General features: G+C 47.5%; 1 protein-coding gene across 1 annotated transcript in view; it reads right to left on the reverse strand.

The window, feature by feature from the left end:
• The window catches only part of RALGAPA2 (Ral GTPase activating protein catalytic subunit alpha 2), a 284,753-nt gene that overhangs the window by 14,538 nt on the left and 256,295 nt on the right, over positions 1–13,920 (reverse strand). The window contains exon 38 of the mRNA XM_007454538.1: positions 4,473–4,594. Coding sequence (XP_007454600.1) covers positions 4,473–4,594 — 122 coding nt within the window. The remainder of the gene's footprint in view (positions 1–4,472; positions 4,595–13,920) is intronic.

The raw sequence follows: 13,920 nt of genomic DNA on the forward strand, positions 1-13,920 counted from the left end.
GGGACATAGCATGAACCTGTGAAGTGACCACCCTCACCGAACAGGGAAATCCTTTCATCTTTGGGGGGTTAGAGTTAGTTCCACCTTGTGCTGTTTCTGCCGACTGACTGGATGGCTTACCGCCCAGCAAATGGCCATGACGGGGTCACTGCAGAAGGGCTAGGACACCTGCCATTGGGGGTCTTAGCAAGTGAGAGCTGGGCGCAGCTTCCTCCTCGAGGCAAAGGCTGGTGGGCTATCCGGCTGTGTAGCATCCACACGCCAGGTTCACTCTGGGGCCAACGTGTAACACATCTGCAGTTTCACGGGGACACTTACTGGCCACCAGAATGACCCAGTGATCCCAGGCAGGGTCTTCTGATAGCTTCTGCAAACTTAAAACGGTGATTTTGTTGTAGAAAAGAATGACAAGTCTTTTCCGTCAGGTAGGGGAGCACAGTAAGCCTTTCCAAGAGTGCACCCTCCTGGGCGTGCAGATGCAAGTCTGCCGTTCTTGCACAGTAGCTGCAGCGGTGGCAGCAGCCTGACACCGACTCAGGCTAATCTGGCTTAAGCTCCAAGTATGACCTACATGAAAAGTGGCAGAGTCTGATGGGGCCTGGTGAGGAATTTCCTTCCACTTGCTCTAAATCCTGGAGCCTTTACAATCCAGCCTTTTGTGAAGGAGGAAGTGCTTCCGACCAGATCTGGAGAAATCAGATGTGTTTATGCAGGGCTAACAAATAAACAAAGATCTGTGCTCCCTCTGCTGGCTCTCGACAGCACCATTAAAGCAGAAAGCCATCTTCAGCAAACGTGGTCAATTCACGTTTCCGGAGAAGGCCCCCTCATTTAACCTGGTTTTAGGCATTCTTTGAGAAAAACCCATCTTTGTCAACTTCGGAGCAAGGTACTTGAAAATGCTTACAATCAGACATCAAAGTACACATGCCAATAGTCCTGCACTCCCAAATTGCTAGCTGTGACTGTAATAGTGATTTGGGGATTCATTTATCAACAGACATAAGTGGATTCCTCCAAGACTTTAAGGTCCAGACACGATCTTTAAAGCAGTTCTGGAAAAAAAAATCTCAAGTCCAAGCTAAAGTCCCTCTTTTTTTTTCTCCTTTAGTTTATAAGAGCAGCTTCCAAAAAGTAAAGATTTGTACTATTTATAGCCTTTCCGATAATGTCAAGCATTAGACTTGATTTTCCAAATCATTAGCATGCAGAAGAATGACCTCATGGTGAACAGATGCACTTGGCTATGAGCTGCAGTGATTACATCAGTCCCTCCCCTTCCAGTTAACTCTTTAAAGGCCTCTCTGCCACCCCCTTGCCTGGAAACATGCTTGAAAACACAAACTTAGTCTCTCACCCCCGTGTATGTGTGTGTATGTGTGTGTGTGTGTGTGTGTGTGTGTGTGAAATGCACATATAAATACACGCATAAAACATAGATATGTACTTATATGTGTGTGTGTGTGTGTGTGTGTGTGTGTGTGTTCACTGCAGCCCGTATTTTATCACTGGCCACCTTTTAGAAATTGCTGGTCAATAAGGAAGGAGTCAAAAGAGATGCAAACTACAGAGCCGGGTGGAAAGTCAGCTCAAATACCTTTTATGCTCTGGGTGTTATCAACATGAGTAATGGGCAGAAGAGATACAGGGCAGGAGGTGTTTAAAATAACATTTTTCTGACTGGGAAAATAGTTGTTTTGAACCTCTTTTAATAAGCTGAGCGCCCACCTGTTAGCCTAACAATAGAAGGTCCTACGTCCTGGTGTCGACAGTGAGTCCAGATGCCCCTCTGGGCTGCTCTGGGTGATAGGCGGCCGTGCTGAGGTAGGGGAGCCCGGGGAGCAGGGGAGGCACTTCCCAGGTACAGTGTGGGCCGAACACAGTGTTCAGGCCACTGTCCCTGTGCTTGACCACAGGGCCGTGTTGCAAGGACACAAAGAAGATCTGAGCCCCGAGTTCCTCAGACTGTGCCTGTGAGCGGGGGCCTGAGGCCCTGCTCTGAAGACACCGCTGCCGAGATGGTGTGATCGGATCCTAAGAGCGCTGTGGGAGCTTAAGCCGCTCAGGGTCAATTTTTCCAGCTGGCTTGTCACTTGGAAGAGCAGACCTCACCTCAATTTCTTAGTTTAAGCTGCCTGGCTCATCTGGGTTTGACTGTACTTGTCCCAGGAAAATAAAACACAGTGAAAAATGTTTTCGTCTGTCAAAGTGGTAACCGACAGGGAATAGGGATTCCTCAAAAGCAAAACTGGTCTGAAAATGAGGATGTGGTTCTGAAAGTGGGCCTGTAAATGGGACAGAAATGTACCCCTCAGATTCCTGGGCAAACCAAGTTCATTTCTAGCTCTTTCCTGATGGGTGTCGTGGGCAGCTACGCAAAGCGTTGAAAGAGAACATTAAGCCCAGACTTATAATCGCGCTCGTGTGTTGGTGCTGTATGCGTAGAAAATGTTATCATTCTACACAGAATACCCTGAACCCTGCGTGTTATGACATGTGATACTGCTGTCAATAATTTGAAAAGAGGAAGGACTGGCATTTGTCTTGACATCTCATCTTTGGTTTCATGTTCCTTTCATACAGGTTCCCATGCCCACGCTTAACGAGCTGTCAGAACCTTTATCTGTTCAGTGACATTCTTATAGCAGCCTGTCTCCAAACGGCAAGTCTTAAAAACCCCAAATCACTCCTAGAGGCTCACTTAAGATGTTGCCTACACGTGGACTCATTTGAACTGCTTTAAATAATTATGAACTTCTGGGAAAGAGCAAATTAATTTATATAGAGACTAAAATATACATAGAAAATAAAGTTCCTCAAAATTGGTTTCAATAACATCTTAATCAAGAGCCTTAAGAACGTAACAGTTAAGAAGTGGAAACATCTAGTTATGACTTAATTTCTTTTAATTTTAAAAAACAAAAAGGCTTCTCGAGATTAAAAAAAAATAACTGCACTAAAAACTTCAGTCCCAGTATTTCATGAGGATGGGAAAAAGCTGAAGGAGATCTTTAAAAAACTAGCTTTGCTGTAGATCCTTCATGTTCTCTCACCTATAAACTGAAGTGATTTTAAACCTCTAGCCAGACTGGGTATGAAATCTTCATTTCCCTTGAAACTGATTTTTGTTTTTTTTGGTTTTAGATAGAATGTTGGCAGAGTGTATAAAAGAATTCAATTCACAGCTGTTCTAATTTTTTAATGTACGAAACATTAATCAAAGCTTTAAGTTATAAGCTTTTCTCATGTTGCTTAGTATTCCAGTTCAACAAAGATCAATAGAGGCCATCCCTGTGTTTCTGGACGCCTCGCCAGGGAAGCAGAGGCGTGATTATGTTAATCTCGCGGCTCCCGCACCTCCGTGGCCGCTTATCTCCCAGGCCTTCTGCCTGCTGCTCCTGGCTCCCCGTGCGGGGCCAGCATCTCCCTCTTATCTCCTGACAAAGCTCGGGGAGGCCAGGACTGGAGCCAGCGATGCTCAACAATGATGCATGGCTGATTTTATTTGTAAGTGATTTATTTCACTGAATTTAATTTTTTTCACTTTGTGTGTAAGATATTTGTTAACAAGTCAGGATGGGAGAAGCCAGGCAGCGATCAGAGGCAACGGACACGGGGTAGAAATCTATTAGGCCCTCTAACAGTTGTGCCCGCCCTAGTGGAAGAGGAAGGAAGCCCCTCATCAAGGATTTCAACGTGCATTGACTCCATATCCTATTTGCTTTCTGAAAGGCAATTAATCTGTAATTACATACAGAAATTTACAAGTCATTCTACTCTTTGGGAAAAAAAACCCCACAGTAATCATATCATCAGTTTAAGTGCCAGCACATATTTTTTTTTTTCTTTCCTAAACTGGAAATATAAAAAAAGTAAAACCTAGAAACAACATTTTTGAAAATTTCCACTGGCCTAATAAGTGAAAGTGATTGTGAGCCAGTGTCGGAGCAGGTCCACACCAGGTGCTGCTCTCGGCGGATGGTCCCAGGGACGCAGACCGCTCCAGAGAGCGAGCTCGTCGCGCTGCTGTCACCATGGCCAAGGGACACTGTCCTCTCATTGCTCCCGCGTTAATCCCTGACCCGAGCATCTCAGCAGCATAATCCCCATTAAGCATCAGTGGCAACGGCTTCAACGGTGAGGAACTCTTTTTTGACAAGTAAGCACTGATTCGGGCATCGCTCTTAAACAACCCACACCCCCAAGTGAACCGGAGCACATGACTGACAACAAGTGCATTAACCTCGCTGGATGAGGAGGTTAACAGGATGGCGGGAGAAAAGGACCGGCGAACAGCTTGGATACAAAACAAATTAGAATGAATGTCATCACTCCTTTTGATATTCATTAGTGGATTCAGGGGGAGAATGTGCTGCTTCGTAAATTTGAGAGCATTTATCTGTGAAAAACAGGTGTACATCTGCGGTTCGAGCGTTTGGAGGGCACGAGGGGAGAATAAAGCGGCCACTCACCAGTTCCGCTGACGGAGTAGCTGGAAGACGGGGAGAAGACCTGGGCTGTGAAATCCTCAAACGTCATGACTTCGCGGTGGTTCTGGATTACTGCTTCGAGATACAGAGCTCTCTCCTCGTAGCTGCAGGAGTCGGTTAAGGAAACAAGTGCTCATGCAGAATGACACGCAGAACAGTGACAGAGTTCACTTTGTTTTAAATACAATCATGCATCTTTTACACTTGTGTGGGAAGAGGTACCTCGCAAGTTTGTGAACATCCTGTTGGAGAATTAAATATTAGTCATAATTCATGAGAACATTCCAATTTGGAGGCCTAAGTTTCCCTTAGATTTCAACTGCACCCAAACTAGTACCACTGAAAAAATATATAAACCAATAGTTCCAGAGTCACAGCAAAAGGTCATCAACTGGATTGGAACAAACAAAAACAGAGACATTGGTAGCGGCCCCATCCCTTTCTATCCACAACCGTGGGACAGCGCTGGATCGCCCCTTCTTAGTTCTGTGGATGAAACGTTCTTCTCAGCCTACTGATAAAATGAATCGATACTCCAAGCAATAATTGGTGACACACACTTAAAAAATAAGACCACTGCGCAGAGGGAAGGCCAGGAAGGTATGCTCTGAAGGGCACCAGAGCCTCAAGCCGAGATAAGCCACGAGTATTAGAAAAGAATAAGTGGGGAGCATCTAGCAGGGAGCGCACAACGCAATATTAAAAAAGAAGACTATTGCCTTTTAATTAAAACCGCAGTCTGGAACACACACATTCAAATGTGTAATCAAAAACCAGTCACCAATAAAACTTAGAAGCGTAACACGCTGAAGCAACTTTCCAGCTGTCTTAATAGGACCCCTGCGTGTGGCAGCCTTTCACAGGGCAGAAAGCACATCTTCCCCTTTTGTGTGTGGCTTCTGTTTCCTCGGAAGGTGAATCATGCCTCCCAATAACAGGATAACGTCAGGACAATCTGACAGCGGATGGAGGTGCCACACGTAGGGTTTTATGAATTAACACTCAGGGGAGTCGGCGTGATGTCTTACCCCCGCTTCCTGTGATCAACGCAAAAGTTAAGAGACACGTTTTAGTCGTTTTGAAAATCGTGCTAATTCTCCAGGAACGGGGAATGCGGGTCACTGCCAGTTTATTATTTGCAGCTCCAGAAGGGCAAAAGTAATTCTAGCATTTCTCACCATATTTTAAAGCGATCTTTTCAAAATGGCCTCTTTTAAAAATGTAAGTTGGGGAAAATTATGCCCTTCCAATAAGCTGTCGATAAGCATGTGTTTTAAAAGAGGAGAATATTTTTCTATTCTTTTGGCAGAGGATGCTCACGAGTTTCCTGGGATAGGCTCTTCCCCTCCTCCTTTAATTACATTCAGGGAAAGGTTTTCACCCTGGGAGACCAGAGACATTCTAGGGCTGGCTGTGCAAACATGGTAGCCACAAGCCGTAGGTGCCTAGCTACCCTGAAATTTAAATTAATAAATACAAAGAAATAGAAATTCGGTTCTTCTGTCCCACTCGCCGTATTTCAAGCATGCACAGCCACATGTGGCCAGGGGCCACCGGCCTGGATTGTGCAGATACAGGACACGCCCATCGCTGGGGAAAGCTTTCCTGGGCTGCGCTATTCCAGAATTTCTCTGCAGGTTGGCTCTATGCAACTTTTAAAGAGGAACGTGAGTTTAAAGGTTCAGAAGTGGCCCCTCTGATGATATATGACGGTTTACAGAGATGGTCACAGCATCCTGAGGCCTGGCTGCATGAGCCTGCATGGCGGGCTGAACTCCGGGTGACTCGCCTTCCCGGACAGGCTGCCCAGGCCTGGAGGGACCCGCTAATGCCATTCACGTCTCATTATGAACATGCTTATTCTGCACAGCACTTGGCTGTCACTGAGTGCGGCCCTCTGAGCCGCTGGGCCGCGAACAGCAGGACGCTAGGCCTGGACGGCCGGCTGGCGGACAGGCACTGTGACACTGAACTGGCACGTGCGGGCCCAGCAGGGGCCAAGCCAGGCGTGACAAATTACTCAAAAAGCTGAGCTCAACTTACGGCTGAAGACCACCTGAGCCTGTGGCCCTGTCAGCGCCCCTTCCCGACCCCCTCTCAGTGCAGCCTGCTCTCGGCCTCTGCAGGCCCATCCTGCTGGGTCCCGAGGCCCCGCTGCGCCCAGACACCCACACACAGTGCTCGGACGTGAGGATGCGCTGGGCTGAAGACACGGCGGAGGCCACACATCTGGAGGGGCGGCCGCGATGCTGACCGAGCTCACCATCCACCACAACGGGACGCCATGTACACCACCACCTACAGGACGCGCAGGGTGGCCTGGCAGCTCCGTCCTGAGCGACACTCTCCTATTGTCCATAAATTTGTCCCTTGTCAAGGCTGAGAGGTCTGGGCTCCTGAGAGCAAATCCAGCACTGGACTCTCGGGTTAATAATCCAGTTTTGAGATTCTCAGGTGCAATAAATATTTATGGTCTGACTCCTCAATGGAGGTACCATGGGAGAGCACAGGAGGTGTGTCCAGAACAGGGTCCTCGAGGAAGGGCTGCTTCCTAGAAGGTTCCCTGGCTGTCAGGTGGAGCACACACTCCCCACCCCAGGCTGGGCTATGCTGTGCTGAACTGGGTGTCGTCTCTCAGACAAACATCTGTTAGGGAATGGGGTGAGACCCGGAGAGCATGAAATGCGCTTGCACTCACAGCCCAAGCCAGGGCATGTAAACGCCATGACAAAGAGAAAACAAACATCACCCCAACTCTGGCACCATTTAGAAACAGCCAAGGAGCTCATGCGTGCCAAAATCTTTTTTTTTTTTTTTTAAGTAGCTTTAAGGAAATGTAGCTCTGGGATCTTAATGGAACTTGTTAGTAGCACTACTAGTAAGGGCAACTAACCAGGAGCAGTGTCTTCCATCATTTTCTTACCCAACATCCTTAGGGCTTCAATGCTGGTTGCTTTCTATTCAAAAAGGCATTTATAATTTAGACATCAAAGGCTTTATAAGGTTTGTCTCTTCACGCGTAAGACATGTTAAGACGTGAACTGATGGGCTTCCCTGGTGGCGCAGTGGTTGAGAGTCCACCTGCCGATGCAGGGGACACGGGTTCGTGCCCCGGGTCCGGGAAGATCCCAGATGCCGCGGAGCGGCTGGGCCCGTGAGCCATGGCCGCTGAGCCTGCGCGTCTGGAGCCTGTGCTCTGCAACGGGAGAGGCCACAACAGTGAGAGGCCTGCGTATCGCAAAAACAAAACAAAACAAAACAAAACAACCAAAACAAGACAGAAACTGAATGCTGAAGTAATGCCAGGCAGTGGATGATCAGTGACCTCTGACCGGAAGCAGGTGGCTACGGCGGCACCTGGTCACACATCCAACACCTGTTTCAATACCAGCCTTTGCCCTTCTGCTGTCAGCAAGTCCACTAATAAATGTGAAACTTATATTCTGTCCTGAATTATTACCTCATTAAATACCACAGTACTTTTTAAAGAGAAAATTTCCCCTTGATTCCTCAATTCAGAGAACATTCAAATTACTAACTAGAAATCCATCTCGGTCTCCAGATATTTTTGGGTTTTTTAGTGACCTACTCTGTCTACTCAATATTCCTCCACTTGAATAAAGAGGCCATATGTCTTCACTTGTTACATTTTCCCAAAAACCTCCAAGAGAACTTTCCTAAACCCTCAAGATAAACTCTGCTGGGCTGCAAGAGCCTGAGAATCCAAAGCCAAGCCCCCAAATTTATTCTGATTATTATTTGTTTTAATTTTTAGCAATGACAGTAGCAGCATGACAGTGAGAAAGGAGCTTGCTCTTCGCAGGAGGATGGGCTGGAGCTTGAACCCCACCCGCCAACTCCTCCCCAGTCCCCAGCCTCGGCTGCCTTCTGTGTATGGTGGGGACGCTGACATCGGCTCTCGGGGCTGTGGGAAGATTAGATAGATTGGATAGAATCATCGGAGGAAGCACTGACCCAGGTCCCAGCACACAAGAGAAGCACCATAAATGTGGATTGCCTATCCCCCCTCATCCCCAATGTGGGTTTATGAGTTTTTCTTCCAGAAAGAACATGGTGGATAAATGAGGGGGTCTTCTGCGTCAGGCTTTAGGCAACAGCCTCCTTTATGCTAGACCCACGTGAGCTGGGGTGAGTCCTGTGGTCTCCATGTTACTGATCAAGAATGGATGCTCAAAGAGCTCAAGTGATTTCTCTAGAGTCACAGTCACTCAGGGGTGCAACTGGGACTAGAACTCGGGTCTTCTAACTTTACTGCTTTCAGCTAATATCGTACATTCTAAAACACATAAATTCTAAGTTCATGATCTTATGCAAGGTTGGGAATTAAACTCCAAATGAGAATAAATCAACTGACTTAAATATATACGGGCATAAAAGTCAACCTATAACTGAAACTTGAGTACATAGGTTTAAGCTGCATTGATACCCACAGACCACGCTGACTTTATACATTCATAAAAATAACAATTACTTCAGTTTTTGGCTTGTTCAAAGCCAAAAAGTTATCTGGGAATAAATCTTGGGATAACTCCATTTTTCTTTTTCTTTTTTTTTAATTCAAGGAGTAAAGAGAACTGTTTGAAAGAGGCTATGTTGCAGATTGTACATTTTTCCAAACCTTGAAACCCTTCTTGCCTGGACCTTCTCTGTACTTCCCAAGAGTGGACAGGGCCTTGGAGGAGGGGGCCTCTGGACACCCACTGATAAATGCAGCTGCATGGTGGAATACTATACAGCACTGAAAATAAACTACAGGTCTGTGTATTAGCATGAATGAAACTCAAAACAACATTCAATGAAAAAAGCAAGTTACTGAAGAACACACATGGTGAAACTCTATTTACATAAAATTTTAAAACAGGCAGGGCTTCCCGGGTGGTGCAGTGGTTGGGAGTCCACCTGCTGATGTGGGGGACATGGGTTTGTGCCCCGGTCCGGGAGGATCCCACATGCTGCAGAGCGGCTGGGCCCATGGGCCATGGCCACTGAGCCTGCACGTCCGGAGCCTGTGCTCTGCAGCAGGAGAGGCCACAGCGGTGAGAGGCCTGCGTACCGCAGAAAAACAAAACAAAACAGGCAAAGTGAAACATATTGCTGAGGGATGCACACATACGCAGTGAAACTCTAACCAGCGTTATCTCAGGGGTGGGGGTGGAGGTGGCACATGGGAGGGTCTCAAACGCATCGGTTGGTGCACATGGGGGGGTAAATGTTATACGTTTTCTAGTATGTATAAAACAGTTCATAATAAAAATAAGCACCTGGTGACAATGGAATATAGCATAAATCAAGTGGATCCTTTCTTACCCACTGAAAGGACAGAATGAGCTTCTTTAAGCCAAAGGGAGGGGGATAGGAAAGGTATGTTGGTTGTTAGGGAAAATGATGGTAGAAAAGTCCATTTGATTCAGACACAGAGAAAGCAGAAAACAGCCAGTGCCATTTTTAGTTAGTTTTTTAATATTAGCTAAAAATGTTAGCTATTTTTGTTGTCGTTGTTTTTTGGCTGCAGTGCGTGGCTTGAGGGATCTCAGTTCCCTGACCAGGGACTGAACCCGGGCCATGGCAGTGAAAGTCCAGAATCCTAACCATTAGGCCACCAGGGAACTCCCTAGCTATTTTTATTAGTTCCAGAAATAGGCCAGAATATTAGAGCTCAACATTTTCAGAATGTCACGGAGAACTCTGACAGGTGGGATTTAAAGAGCTTGCGTCAAACATGGATACACACACCATTCAGGAGGCTGGGGGTACGACTGCAAAAAACATACGTTTCCTACAGAAATTCTTTGCTAGAATTGCTATGCACCAAGGATGACAGAATGGGCTGAACTAGAGAGTGGTCAAAATCTTACAGATATCCGTGGACCCATGCGTACGATTTCTGCGTACTATCTCGCTCTGCTTCGAAAACCTGATCTCGAGTGACTTTGCCCTTTCCAAAAAGCAAGTCCACCTTCACGCAAGTGTTCACCCATTCAAGAAATGAGTACTGAGCGCCCACGTGAGCCCGGTGATGGGCACGTAACTGGGAGAAGGTCAGAGATGCTGTCCCCGCCCTCGCCAAGCCTGCGTTCCAGCAGGGACAAGCCTGCAGGGTAAGGCCCACTGTCCTCACGTTAGTGCCAGGTAGGACATAGGGACAAGAGGGGCAGGCTCTCTGAAGAGGTGGCAGGGAAGGGGTTAACCACTGTGAGGGCCGGGAGGGGGGATGATAGGAGCATATCTGGCACCAGGAGTCAGGAGCTGGAAGAGAGGGGGGTTTCAGGGGAAGGAGGCTGGAGCCACAGGGCAGCAGGAAGGGCGGGAGGTGCAGCTGAAAGGCTGGGGTGGGTCACTGGAGGCCTGCGTGGTCTGAGGCATGGGAGCAGTAGTGTCTTCCCAAGGTGTTTTGCTCACCCTTAGAAGATCTGCCAGCACGGAGGCAAGTCCAGAGCGCCCTCGAGGTTTGAAGAGGCTGAGGCTGACTTGCATCTCTATGTTCAAGCAACGGGCTTCTACAAACATCTTAATATTTTAGACTTATTCTTTGCCTAACTTCAGAAGTGAATGACGTATATATATGGTCAGGTTGGTGGATGCCCCTGACTTGGAAGGAAGAGGGTGTGGAGCAGAGGCAGGGCAGGAAGCAACCTAACCGGGTGACCGCATCAGGAAGAGGTACAGGTGAGAGAGTGGACACTCCTCACACAAGGACAGACCCTGGGCTCACAGAAACCCGGGGAGAAGGAGATGACTTAGGACAGCTGTGGATGCAGGAAAGCTCCCCTGAATATGTCCACAGATATACTTTAAACCTAGGAAGATGATGAGCCCACAGTGGCAGGCTCTGAGCTCTGAGAAGGAACGGCTAAGGATAGTTCACAAAACTAGGAAATGAATGAACTGATGCCTTCTGCTGGGCCCAGGACCAGGAGCTTTTGGAATAGGTGCAGAGGATGATAATAACACATTTTCATTTCTCAGGTGATGTTTTGAATATTGACCAAAGGATAAAGCTTTAAAATGCTACTGGTCTTAGGTATGACAACAAAAGCACAAGCAACCAAAATAAAAACAGGAAAATTAGACTTTATCAAATAAAACCTTCTGTGCTTCAAAGGACTCTATCAAGTGAGCGACGACACAACCCACAGAATGAGGGACTGTATTTGCAATCGTTTACCCGATAGGCATCTCATATTCAGAATATATAAAAATACTTATAACTCAATAATAAAATACAGCACAATTAAACACATGAAAAGATGCTCAGCACCCTTTAGTCATCAGGGCAATGGAAATCAAAGCACAGTGAGATAGCACCTGACACCTACTGGGATGGTTATGATCAAAAGGACAAGAATGAACAAGTGTTGGTGAGGGTGCGGAGACCCTGGAGGGAAAGTAAAAGGGTGCAGCCACTGTAGATAAGTTTGGAAGTTTCCCATCAAGTTACACATATGATCCAGGAAACCCACTTCTAGGTATGTACCCAAGAGAACTGAAAATATACCTTCACACAAAGATGTGTACACAAATGTTCACAACAGTATTATTCGTAATAGCCCCTAAGTGGAAAGAGCCCAACTGTCCATAAACTGACGACAATGTAATATTGTTCGTATATTCATAAAAAAGGAATAAAATACTGAACATGCTACAACATGAGTGAAACTTGAGAAGGGAACTATGCTACGCGAAAGAAGCCAGATACAAAAGGCCTCGCACTGTGTGAACCCATTCCTATAAATGCCCAGAATAAGAAAACGCACAGACAGAAAAGAAATTAGCGATTGCCAGGGACTGGGAGGAGAAGGCGTTGAGGTGACTCCTGATGGGGATGGGGGCACAAAGATGCTCTGGAATTGGGCAATCTGGTGAAGAGACTAAAAGCCACTGAATTTTAGGGTATATGAATTACACCTCAATGAAAAACTGTCCCTCCAAATGCCTCTGAGTACACGGTACATGAGATGCATTGTGGGGAAGGTCTTCTGACAAAAAGGTCCACACTGACCACAATCCAGAACAAGTGGAAAGGTGGCCTGGCCATGCTAAAAGGTGGCGTTTATTCACGGAAGATCCCTGGACCGTGTGCCAGGGGTTCTTCTAGGAGTTGGAGAGACCAGGATCAAAAAGAGACAGTGCTGTCTCTCACGGTACCCACAGCTTATCTGAAAAGACAGCCACAAACTCATCACTTGCCGGGCGGGCAGGACCTGCATAGGGCACAGGGACCCAGCAGGTGGAGGGGCTCCCTGAGGGCCTGTGGTGATGGGAGGAGTGCAGGGTCTCTAGCCCCTGGGAGAACCACCGCTGGAGGTTCTGCAACAGCAGCCAGGTCTACTCTGTACTTGAGAGGTCATGGGGCTGGGCGGGGCGGTGGGGATGGAACAAGGGGAGGGACGTATGTGGAAGGGCCCAGAGGAAGGGCGACTAGTCAGAAAGAGGGAAGAGATGCGGGCCTCTGGAGAGCAGAGGTGGAGGGGAATGGAGGTGCTGTGGACCGCAGGATGCTCTGGTGGGAGTGGGGACACTCGCTCTGGCCAGACCACGGGGCCTTGGCTTAGGTGCAGACGCTGATGCAGAGGATGGAGAGGGGACGGGAGTGTGCAGGGACTGAAGGCGTCGGGGGAGCAGTGCTGGGGAAGAGGCTGGGCCGAGGCCTGGGCTGGGGATGAACGGCCCCGAGTCATGGGCTTGGAGCCGATCCTGGAGGAGGCCAGGGGAGGACGCACGCTGGGAACTCCCTCCTCCCCACTTCGGAGTGGGGGCAGAAGCCCGCGGAGGAGGCATCAAGACGACGGGAGAGGGAGGGCAGGAGCCCGGGGCCATGCGTTTCTGGAGGGAGGGGCCTTCGCTCACATCCCGGGTCTGCTCCCTTAACCTCTTCCCTGGTACCTGCCACCCAGAGGGAGGGATACTCCACAGGTGGGCTGGGCTGGCATTTGATAATCCGAAATAAATGGATGAAATTCCATAATAAATCAAGACAGGAGCAGGTGCCAGGTACAGCCTAAAGCCATACATCATTTTTACGAAGATTTTGTTTGTCTTTCAAATATAATGCAAATTTAAATTCTAGGACTCTTTAAGACCCCAAATAAATGAATCACTCAAAGTAAATGTCACAGCCTGGAAACGGATAAAGAGGACGACTTCACTGAACAATGTAGCCAAAGAGATAGATGTTTGGGGAAAGGAAATTAAACACATAAGATATTAGATTAGGTTTCAGACCCTAATGGTACACTCCTGGAGAGGAAACAGTGCACCACTGCTAAGAAAGGAGAAAAGACACATTTAACCAAGTTTAAGAATAATTCTGAGGAAATGACCAGAGTAAATGGAAATGGGGAAAAATAGATTTTCTTCAGGCTATTAAATTACAGACTTTTGGAGAAGGTCTGCTCTCATAGGCGTAGGG

The sequence above is a fragment of the Lipotes vexillifer genome, unplaced genomic scaffold (genome assembly GCF_000442215.2).
Source record: "Lipotes vexillifer unplaced genomic scaffold, Lipotes_vexillifer_v1.1 scaffold365, whole genome shotgun sequence".
Taxonomy (NCBI): Eukaryota; Metazoa; Chordata; class Mammalia; order Artiodactyla; family Lipotidae; genus Lipotes; species Lipotes vexillifer.